The 11301-nt window shown below is 43.5% G+C and overlaps 1 protein-coding gene across 2 annotated transcripts; it reads left to right on the top strand.

Moving 5' to 3' along the window:
- The first annotated feature begins 1030 nt into the window (after positions 1 to 1030).
- Positions 1031 to 10442, top strand: LOC146980137 (progesterone receptor-like). 2 transcript variants are annotated; one of them, XM_085788375.1, is made up of 9 exons: positions 1031 to 1984; positions 3209 to 3345; positions 3598 to 3714; positions 4127 to 4273; positions 4393 to 4602; positions 5076 to 5220; positions 6203 to 6333; positions 6495 to 6646; positions 9208 to 10442. In XM_085788375.1, exons 1-9 carry the CDS (start codon positions 1158 to 1160, stop codon positions 9370 to 9372), a joined length of 2031 nt encoding a protein of 676 aa, XP_085644501.1. In that variant the 5' UTR covers positions 1031 to 1157; the 3' UTR covers positions 9373 to 10442. The 2 variants fall into 2 exon arrangements, with proteins under 2 accessions (XP_085644501.1, XP_085644502.1); XM_085788376.1 differs by having other exon boundaries at positions 1041 to 1984; positions 4127 to 4270.
- The last annotated feature ends 859 nt before the right edge of the window (positions 10443 to 11301 follow it).

The following is an 11301-nucleotide window of genomic DNA, read 5'->3' as shown; positions in this document are numbered from 1 at the left end:
GTTCCGATATTCATGAGCAAGCATCACCTTTTGTGAGACCAATGAGGGAGACAGCAGCATAAAAGCAGGTGAGCTCTAATAAAAAAAATAAAAATGAAACCAATTATCGCCTAGAAATAGAAATTTCCCCATCAAATATAAATAAAGTGAAAATAAATGCATTGGCACTGATGTTCTGGTTGTAATCTCTAGCTCCTCCATTTCAGCCACAGCACCTCTGCCATCTCAGTCTCAGCTGCAGAAACAACCCAGCAACCCAGACCCCACATTTCCTTAGGCTATATGATATAGGCTTTGATAATATCACACAAAGAAAATATACCCAATTTAAAAGGAATTTGATTGATCTTGATTTGATTATTCTCTAGTTGTCTATACAACCTCCTATTGTTGCTGGCTGCTCATCCACCAAGAGCTGTCCAAAAATGAATACATCTTAGCAAACGCCCCATTATCTATCCCTGTAATAAAATGAGCTACTCCCTGTTTTGTTTTTGGAAGTGTTATATTAGTATTTCAAAAAATAAAAGGAGAAAAAAATATTAGGCTAAACAACTAAAGACTGAGTAGGCTTCACAGAGTAGGCTCTAACAGACACTGTATTTGCCACCGAGGGTGTTACTGGGAAGCATGGCAGCAGCCTGTCACACAGTATTAAAATGATACATTATGAATATAGGCTGCAGTTTAATCTGTGCAGCCCTGTCTCGCGAGACCTGGCTTTCCTTTTTTTTGCATTCAAATTACCGGTGGCGCGGTTGCTGAAATTGTGATAATAAGTTACATTAAATGTAGCTAATTAATCAGTGTGTGAACCACTCCTCCCGCCAGAGTACAAAGTTTCCCTCTGGAATTTCTAATCGGTCAGAGTTTTAGTCGCGTGTAAACAAAAGTTCGCCAGCCCCTCACTCGCGGAACAGAGCGACGGGACGTCCCTACCCAGCAGCAGCAGCCTACGTCGCTGACTGATCTGAATATCCTCTCCGCTGAGACATATGACCGGAGTCTCTCATTGGGTAAGCGTTTTCTCGCCTGGAAAGTGTTGTTTTATTTGTTCACCGCCCAACCAACGCACCGCTTTAACTCTAGCGACTCGAGCTCAGAGACAACATTTTACTTTACTCGATATAGTAAAGGACTCATCCAACTCCTCAATAATGAATGAGCGGGATTGTTTGGACAGCGCGGACACTCACGTCTGCCCCACTACTGCTGAGCTCAGTAAAGCAGTGTCAGTGTCCTTGGGTTTGGATTCGGTGTCTTCCCCGCTCAACAACATGAACCTTTGCCTGAGCGGCGCCTTTGCAGACTGCGACCCTGCCGGAGGGAGCGCTTCCCGAGTAGCGCAGACTTTGGGAGCGGCTGGGAATATAAACACAGAGGGCAGCCGGCTGGCAGCGAATGACAGTAGCCTGAGAGAGGACGACTTTGGAGAAGTGTGCCATGGCATACAGCAGGTGAGCTGCATGGATCTCCTCATATCGGGCGACATGGACAGCGCGCAAACCATGACGCGCGACCCGGTGATATCCAGATATGTCTGCAAGGAATCAAACTTGTTCATCAGTCCGATGGCAGAGCTGCCCGCGCCCTCGCAGGTGGACGAGCTCTCATCTTTGAAACAATACTCTGCTTATTCTGCCAATACAAATCTTTACAGAGATGCCCAAAGTGTGTGGTGCGCAAATGAGCGCGCGTACAGCGGTCGATCAGAGCCAGAGAGAGGCGGATCCGGAGCGCATAATTTGTTGTGTAAATATTGTAATTGTGGTGGGCAAACCCATCTCGGACCCAGGCACGAATGCCACTGTCTCTGGTACAGCAAGAGTGAGCAGGGAGGTAAAGGTGGGATCCGAGCAGCGATGGCACACGAGTATGGCCAAGTGGAAAGATACCAAAGTGCAATTGCTCAAGGACAGGGCACTTTTCCCACTATCAAGACCGAACCTTCACTTTGGGTGGATTGCGCAGATCGCAGTTTCAGGTAAATAACAGATTTTAACAGACGATTTGTTCTGTTTTTCACTGGCACTAGATAGTTGTGTACTTGTGTCCTCGTGGGTCTCCAGGTCATGAAGTTGTTTTGTTTTGTTTTGTTTTGTTTTTTGTTACCGGTGTTGTGCCACAAAACACCCTTGTCTCATTTAACTCTCACACTAACCCTACCGGCTCCTCTCATGTGTCGCGTGTGTGTGTGTGCTCTGGGATCACAACCCGTTCAGTCTCATCTTTCTTCAATCAGAAACAAAAGGACAAATGAAGCGTGAACAGCGTGCCTGGTGACCACGATTTAATCTGCCAAGCTTTAAAGTTTGTTCCAGTGTTTGTTACAATGTTTGTTTCTTTTTTTTCCTCAAGTAATGAGCTTTATTAAATCATTCATAAATTCAATCCGTTTAGCCTATTCTTTATAGCTGTGTCTCATGCATTTATAAATGCAAAGCAAAATTACAGCACAATTAAATCTGTGATGCAGTAAACACGCTCATTATGTAACACCAGCCGTCTGTTGTTATTTGCCGTGGCTTGGATAGGCACGCACACTATGGAATCATGCTCTGTGCAGGTGCAGATGCAGCCGTGTACCTGCATAAATCACTGGTTCTCTAACAGCCTCATGTGCTGTACTTGGCCTTGGCCAAGTGTTTCAACATGCAGAGAGACTCAGTCAAAGGTCACCCTACCCCTAACTTTCCAGATTTGTCCTTATTTGTGCTGTGACTACACCAGTTAATATATCAGTGTCACTATAAACAAGAGATACAGCACCTGTTGCTGACCCTGTACTTGGAGTGGAGGAAATAGTCCTTTTTTTGCGCATTGGTAAGTAAGAGAGACTAAGAATGAAATTATTTTATCATAGGTTTACCTGTATTTAAACTGACTTCATTCATCATATGCAGTCATGAGATAGGGAAATCTCCTGGTGTAATTGGATTTGGGGAATTAGTGCTCTGTCATAACGGGCCGTGCAGCCTAACTCTCTCAGAGGGCAGACCAAGTGACCTCAATCTGGCGTTAATGCTCCTGTTCGCCCCATTTTTTAATAGGTATATTGTAGCTGGAGTGGATAAAACTGCTTTTAAAATGCTTCACATAACAGTGCAGACCTTTCAATCCTTTAAATGCTCTATCTCTCTCTGTGTGTGTGTGTGTGTGTGTGTGTGTGTGTGTGTGTGTGTGTGTGTGTGTGTGTGTGTGTGTCCAGGCATGATGGTTTATTTCCAGGTGTGTACCTCTCAGAAAGGAGAGTGTGTCAGGTGTGCGGTGACGACGCCTCAGGTTGTCACTACGGAGCAGTCACCTGTGGCAGTTGCAAAGTATTCTTCAAGAGGGCTGCTGCAGGTGGGTGTGACACACACACACACAAACACACACACACACACACACACGAGTGCACACTCGCAATTACGCATCCGCTGATTTAATTTCTTACACCCACTCGCTCTGCTCTAACAGCCAGGGCACAGTGACCTGACATTATGAGGGCAAGTTATTTGTTATCAGTAAACACCCACATATCGTTGCTATGAGTGGAAGCCGAGGCATTGTTGAATCCGCTCTGCTGATCCCCCAGGACTTTTTGTGTGCTTCCAGGTAAGCAGAACCACCTGTGTGCCAGCCGGAACGACTGCACCATCGATAAACTGCGGAGGAAAAACTGTGCCTCGTGTCGTTTAAAGAGGTGCTTCTTGTCCGGAATGAGCCTTAAAGGTGAGGAACTGCAGGTGAGAGCAGAGGGAGAGAGAGAGAGGCAGAGGGAAAGCACAAGCGGGGTCAGGATAGTCAGATACCTCAAACGCATTGGATCAGAACTTTCTAATCAAATGTTCTAGCATGAATACAGTGTAACAAATGCATTTCAGAGATGGCCCGAGGAGCTTGTTCTTGTTTGCCAAACATCCAGTCATCAAAAACATTTACACATGGTTACAATAAGGAACAGTTCCACGGGGTCAGTCATTTAACCACACATAATAGTACAGTAAATACAGTATTTCCTTGACTTCTCCACCAGCTATCTATTGTGTAATAACCAGACTAAACAACCGACACTGAGGCCTCTTATCTCATTTTTGCCCTTTTCTATCCTCTGCTTGTCTGTATTGTCTCCGGTGGATTCTAGGTCGCAGGCTGAAGGGAGCCGCACAGACGAGGCAGGGAGAGGAGGAGCAACCTGCAGCAGCCTGGGGGCCTGGAGAGAGAGGAGAGAGGGCGGGAAAGAGGGACGTCATGTTAGAGTCCACAAGTGCAGCTGCCAGGGCTCAAGGTAGTGAAGCTTAGCGTTACATAAGCTCAAGTATCATGCTAACTCAGTATTGAACATGCTTAAAAAAATGTCTTGTTTTCTTTTTTGTGTCATTCCTCTGGTTTGTGTCTGTCTGTCTTTAGCCACGTCCCAAGCCCTCGCTCTAGGCATACCCCCGACCCTGCGCTCCTGCCTATCCCTCCTCAGCGTCTTGCAGGCCATCGAGCCAGCCGTGGTCAATGCCGGACATGACCCCGCCCAGCCAGACAGCCCTGCGTCCTTGCTCACCAGCCTCAATGAGCTCGGGGAAAGACAGCTGGTAACCGTGGTGCGTTGGGCCAAGGCAATACCAGGTAAAGCGTTGCAGGCCAAGGCGACACACTGAAAACTAGTCCATGCTACATGCGGCTGTTTCTGCCAAGGATGTGAGAGCATTAGTGTCGCAGTTGTTCCAGGTTCACGATATGTCATTAAGACAAGCTATAAAGCCACCAGGAGAAGTGTCTGATATCATCCAAAAGGTTGTTCACTGGATAAGAGGCCTTGCCAGAATTTTGTGCAAATAAAACTGCTCTGTTGAAGCAGCCAAGCTCATGCAAAGTAAAGCCTGTTCATATGTTAACCACTAGAGGGGGATATGTTCATATTTAAGCCAGGAGTTGCGGGCTGGAAATGGCCAGCAATGAATCCACATTCTGTAATATCTGAAGTAAACAGTTTGAGGTCTCCTTGTATTTTTAATTGAGCTGTGTAGTGTTATTTTATCACGTTTTATGACTTATATGTAAGTGGATGTTTGATTTTTAAAAATGAGTGCTGTCAACAGGTTTCCGTGACCTGCACGTGGATGATCAGATGTCAGTGATTCAGTTGTCATGGATGGGGGTGATGGTATTTGCTCTGGGATGGAGGTCCTACACACTTACTAACAGCTCCATGCTCTACTTCGCTCCCGACCTCGTCTTCAATGAGTAAGTCATGCCAAACATTTCGTCTCACACAGTCAGTTAGTTAGTTAAGTCGTTCAAAGTTTTTCGCAGACCTGCCCAGGTTTATTTATCAGGCAAAGGAAGTTTGTTTGGACCTAAACAGCTGTAATACTCACTGTGACACTGGGTTTGTCGAAATATCATGAGATTTCACCTGTCATAATGACTGGAAAGAGAGGCACAGTGGGATACGAGCTTCAGAGAGAGGAAGGCTGAAAAATCACACAATGACTGTCACTTTTTTTAAGGCGAGACAGTAAACAAGTCTGTTCTGTTCTTACCATTTCCTTTCTATCTGATGCATGTGGCCGCAGAGGGATCACCTCAGATGATTTATTCCGTTTCATCTGTTTGAATCTGCGCTGCAACTTTCCTCCAGCCTCTAATGTTTCCGACATTTCCGTTCCTGTCTTTTGTCTTGTCTTTGTACTTTTAATAAGTTAACACAAAGTTCATAAAAGCAAAAGCACTTTGCATCGTGAGCGTATATGTAAGTAAGCGTCCCGCAGCCTCTTATCAGCAAATTGTCTTTGGGTGTTAACAGAGGGCGTTGCTCAGAATGCTAAAGCCAGCCCTGGTCGCAGCTCTCACTTGGCTCCTATTTTGTGCAACATTAGCAAAACACTCATTCTGTCTGCATTAGCCCTCTGTCACTCCATTGTGCTACATCTGACCTGCATGGTAATGGATACGCCTGCCCTTGTTGCTGACCCTCATTTTTCTCTGCCTCTCTGTCATTCTCTTTTTCCATTATCCATCTCACTCATTTTTTCTCACCTCTGCTGCTTTTTCCTCTTTTTCATCCTCTCTTGTTTCTGCCAACATTAATTGTCCTCCTTCCTTTCGGTTTTTCTCTCTGTCTGACCCTCTCTTCGCTCCTCACCCTGCCTTTTGTTGCACACTGTGCTCCTTCTTCTCCTCTCACACTGTTTTCTCTCTCTCACTGTCCATCCCTTCCTCACAGCCAGCGGATGCAAGTGTCCAGTATGTATGAACACTGTGTGAGGATGAAGCTGCTCTCCCAAAGGTTCTGCATGCTGAAGGTCACCCAAGAGGAATTCCTCTGCATGAAGGCCCTGGTCCTCTTCAGCATCAGTGAGTCAGCTCAAAACCATGTCTCAAATACTAATAGCACGAGCACAAGTTAAACCCCAGCGAATGAAATACGACTACAATAGAGCGCAGCCATACAGAGAACTGATGGGATGGATAAAGTCTGTGAGAATTATTGTTGTGTTCTGACTTTGTGGTCACAGTGCCAGTTGAGGGCCTCAAGAGCCAACGTTGTTTTGATGAACTGCGGACCTCCTACATCAAGGAGCTGGACCGTTTGGCCAGCCACAGCGGGGAGACCACCCGTACACAGAGACTGTTTCAGCTCACACAGCTGCTGGACTACCTCCAGTCGGTAATGCACTCAACTCCATTTCACATCTGACTGTTAACCAGGATAGAAATGCCATTATAGTTTGGACAACCATGCACTTGAGCAGTAGATCAAAGAGCACAAACACTGTATTTGGGTTAGGCTACAGCATTGACTTATTATTAACTAATTAGGCAGGAATACAGAACATAGACCATTAGCCGAACTTACAAGTCATTACTTTTCAAATGAAGGAAACGTCTTCCAGACAAAAAAAAAATCCCTCTCATTTTTACACATGTAGTTTGTGTGCATTTCCTCAGCCAGCAGCTAATGTTAAACATCCTGCTTTAGCTTCTATATACTGGCTGCTTATTGGGAGGGGAAATGATAAGAGTAATTTTTGATGCAGTCTTTCTGATGATTCAGATGCTTTTGATGAGTTATTTACATCAAAAGTAACTCCATGAGGAACTTTAATAAAAGCACACATTACACACACACACACACACACACACACACACACACACAGCAGCAGGAACTCAGCTGCAGACTGCGCCTCCAGTCCAACCTCTGCCACCTACAGTATCTGTAAAAGATAATTAATAAATAAATAAATAAAGGAATGAATAAGATGCAAACACCCACAGACAAAGAAAACAAATTCTGCAGCATTTGCACTTGTTCCAGCTGCAAGCAATGAGTGTTACACCTGCTACTTTTTAACTGCTCGTAGCTACTGTTTGTGTTCGTGTCTGTGTTTTTCTTTATTCAACATTTAAACACAGAAAATCTGAGTTTTGCCAGCCATACTCAAACTGTCTAGAGTCATTATGTGTTCCCTCTCCTCCACAACTGTTATTTTAGTTAGTGGAGGATGGAGTCCTGACCAGATTTTAAATTGAAACAATACAAAACTAGCACTATACTCAGTCAGTCATTCAATATTTGAACTATAAAATGGATGTGTCAGTGAAATAATTTTCACTTTACAGCTGGTTTCAGATCTGGATAGTTTACTGCTTCCTAGTAACACTTACCCCTTAATAGGCTCACCTATCTTGGTTGTCAAGTCCCTGCAAAAGCCTAATGTGAAGCCTGGGTCATGGTACCCAACATATACTGTTTTATAGCCACGAAGAACTGCACTTCGATATGATTAATATCCACTGGAGGGTAGTCTGACACAGTGATTTTCTATTTTTTTTTATAAACTGCTTTATTTGTAAGTAGACGTGTAGGAGTTGTAAATATCTCAAAACCTGTAAAAACAACTGCAGGTATAAAAAAAAAAACACCTTCAGAAACTGTAATAAAACAACCAGGAGTTTCAGTAACACAGTATAGTTTAAGTGCTGATACTCAGTGGTAGCGAGGATGGCTTCATATGAGTTACTGTATTAAAGGCTTACAATGCATGTTTTCTATCATCCATCTACTCAAATTCCTGCTTCCTGCTCTGGCACGTATTTAGCCAAGATAAATAAAGTCAGTAAAATCTGAAATGAAGCATATTGAGCCTGTTTTTTATGTAAACAACATATAAGATGTTTGGATTTCTTATGGCTTGAAAAGGCTGCAGAATAATAATAATAAAAAAGAAACAGCGCTATATGGATTTGAAACCTATTGTTATTGTTTAGGGGTGGTGCAGTGGTTCAGTGGTTATCACTGATGCCTCACAGCTGGGTTTGAGCCCCAGCACCTGGGATCTTTCTGCGTGTTCTCCCTGTGCGTGCGTGGGTTCTCTCAGGGTTTTCCGACTTCCTCCCACACAGTCCCACAGTCCAAAGACATACACACTAGGTGGATTGGTGACTCTTCAGTGCCCATATGTTGTTCATTTCTATATGTTGGCCCTGCGATAGACTGGTGACCTGTCCAGGATGTACACCACCAGCTACCCTATGTCAGCTGGGATGTATAGATGTGAAAATTATGCCATCACTAGAGGTTGTAGATACTTTCTTCCTTAATACCTGTAGAACTTTTAATACTAATTGGTAAAAACATTTAGCTGTCAATTCAATATTCAATATCCTTTATTTAACAAGGTAAAAAAAACTTTAAAGATTTAAAACCTCTTTTCCAAGAGTGACCTGGCCAAGACGGCAGCACACAAGCACAAGTTACACAACACACAAGACACAAATAAAATACAATCAAAGAAAAAACGCCTGACATCAGTGGTTGGGGCCACAGAGAGCTGAGCCGCAGCAGTTTCAGCCTCATGTCTTTCACTGTGGATTTACTCTTAAAAGCTCGGCTTTGTCACAATCCAACTCACATCTCAGATCTTCTAATGCCTTATGAACTGGAGGGCAGCCAGCCAGGGATTGTCTGGCAGGACTGTTTAGGCAGAGGACCAGAGTTGATCAAGACTTTGCAGTTCAGACACTGCTTGCAGAGCTCAGGGCGTCAGAATGAGTGTCATCTTTTTAAACACTCTGTAAAGCCGGTGTCAAAAGACAGGCTTCCGTGTCATTTGTTATTTACTGCAGGCTTTGTTCTTTGTACACATTTAAGTTCCTCACCTTTGTTACCAATAACCTGTCTGATGAATTTTCTCTCTCTGTCTGCCTCTCTGTGTCTCTTCATCACAGATTGTGAGGAAGTTACACCAGTTCACCTATGATCTGTTCATCCAAGCTCAGTCCTTGCAGACACGTGTCAACTTCCCAGAGATGATCTCGGAGATTGTGAGCGTTCATGTGCCCAAGATCCTCTCCGGCATGGTCAAACCCATCCTTTTCCACAATACAGCCTAGAGAGACAAGTCTCTGTGATCATCCTATTGGTCACCTGAGCTCTGGCACCCGGTCCCTCATCCATTTTTGGTAAAGATGAAGTGGCTGGAGAGGGTTTATGATTTTATGAGGTGAAACACCCTCTTTAAAGTGAGAGAGGGCCACGGTGAATGGATATTAACAGTGGGGAATCCGGCACACTCTTCCAGCCTAATGTAATCTACTCTGTTCTTCTTACTGCCTGTTTTCTGCATCACGCACACCAAATGTTTCTGGAGCTGATAAAAAGACTTTTTAGCATGCATTCCTCCACACAAGTCCATGAGTTGCCAACAACCCCGGCATGTAGACTTCCTCAGCCTGTCATTCAGATTGTGACAACCGGCAATATTTCATTTTCAGACGTACAACAGTAGCAAGAAAAACATTTTTTCAGAGTTCACGTCACCGTAGCTTGTCTGTGTGTGCAGTAGCTTGACATTTGAACTAGATTTTTTTTCCCACAATGAATGTTGTTATGTGCACCTGCGATGAACAAAGTCGCTGATTGACAGTTAATAAATACCTGTGGCATGCATGCTAAGAAGCAAAGCTGTTTCGCCTGAAGGCAGATGAAACATTTCTGAAAGCTGTTCTCATCCATCAAATTAATAGTCTACTAATAGTTTTAGGTGTCTACAAAATTTAAGCTGTGTCAATACACAATTTCAACTGTATATTTATGAATATTTTAATGTTTGGAGGTCACCCAAAAAAAAAAACAATGAAGAAAAAAAATGGACAAAACACATACTAGTAACACAATGGGTGACTTGTTTTTTATGTTTGCTTTTCCAGAGTGGGCATTTCATACTGTTGTAACTTTTCTACAGTTTCTTAAAGTGCAGATGCTCTGTTGTGTATCACTGTGTATTCATTGTAGCTGGTGAACGTCCAAAAAATGTGCAAACTTGTTGCGACATTTACAGTTTGACATGTAATAAAGCTGAAGCATGAGTGTGTATCTGTGGGCTGATAATGAGCCGCCGTCGGCACTTTGGCACAAATCTGATTGAGCGTATGACGATGGTAGCACAGTAATCTTCCTGTTCTTTTATGTCAGATGAATTAATTTCAGGTTGATGCACCCATGTGGACAGACAGCTTTAGAAAACATCACAAGCATTTTTGTATGGCCACATTATGTCTCCACCCAGCCAGGTAATAGATCACAGCAGGAAGTCAGAACATATCACTGAGTCAAATGAGAAGGCCTGGTCTGATTTACTGCATTTCATGTCTTTTTATCCTGTAAGAAACTGCAGACGCCTGCTGATCTGAAACCGCTGCCTGGTGTTTTAGTGCCATCTAGTGGAGGCTGCTGAAGCTACAGCCATCAAATGAAGCTCAGCAGCCAGTACATCTGTTGGATCCATTGACATTTGCTTCATAATGTAATTGGACACGGATTCACTCAGTGTTTGAGCGAGGTTACTGTTAAACAGTCAGAGTCACGAGAGGGGAGCTCATAGCATTAAAGGGTAACAGAAGAATGCATTTGAGTAAAAAACACACTTTAGGACTAAACTGAGAAAAAAGTAGGGAGTAAAAGCTTCATCTTAGAAGAACATGATATGTTCTTTTCTCAAATTTTTTATTTTAAAAAAGCAAATAAGGGAAAAATAAATGGTCTTACAATACTTACAATTGTCTGTAGGCCTGGAGAGAAAATGACATATCTTTTAGTGCTGGTGTATTTTAGTTACATGGTGCATTTAAAGAGCCAAACTGTAAAAAGCCGTCTGTCTGGGTAACCTCTACTGCCATTTCAAGTCCCATTTCCTGAACAAACCTCTTTCAACAAGTATTTGTCCCTCTCATAAATGAATTGGAGCTGAACGAAGTTGGGATTGCTGAAATATCACTTATTTCTAAATATATTCCCTGCTACACATCCCCCTGTGGCTTTCT

Source organism: Trachurus japonicus, chromosome 10 (genome assembly GCF_045865225.1).
Source record: "Trachurus japonicus isolate A0001 chromosome 10, Traja_1.0".
Classification (NCBI taxonomy): Eukaryota; Metazoa; Chordata; class Actinopteri; order Carangiformes; family Carangidae; genus Trachurus; species Trachurus japonicus.
Note: the sequence above shows the minus strand (reverse complement) of the source record. Positions and strands in the feature narration are given on the sequence as shown.

Bases quoted from the DNA above. Each gene is read 5' to 3' on its own strand.
- LOC146980137 (XM_085788375.1), top strand. From the start codon at position 1,158: ATGAATGAGCGGGATTGTTTGGACAGCGCGGACACTCACGTCTGCCCC. The intron at 4,274-4,392 runs GTGAAGCTTAGC...GTCTGTCTTTAG, and splicing joins AGCTGCCAGGGCTCAAGGTA to CCACGTCCCAAGCCCTCGCT. The intron at 4,603-5,075 runs GTAAAGCGTTGC...TGCTGTCAACAG, and splicing joins TTGGGCCAAGGCAATACCAG to GTTTCCGTGACCTGCACGTG.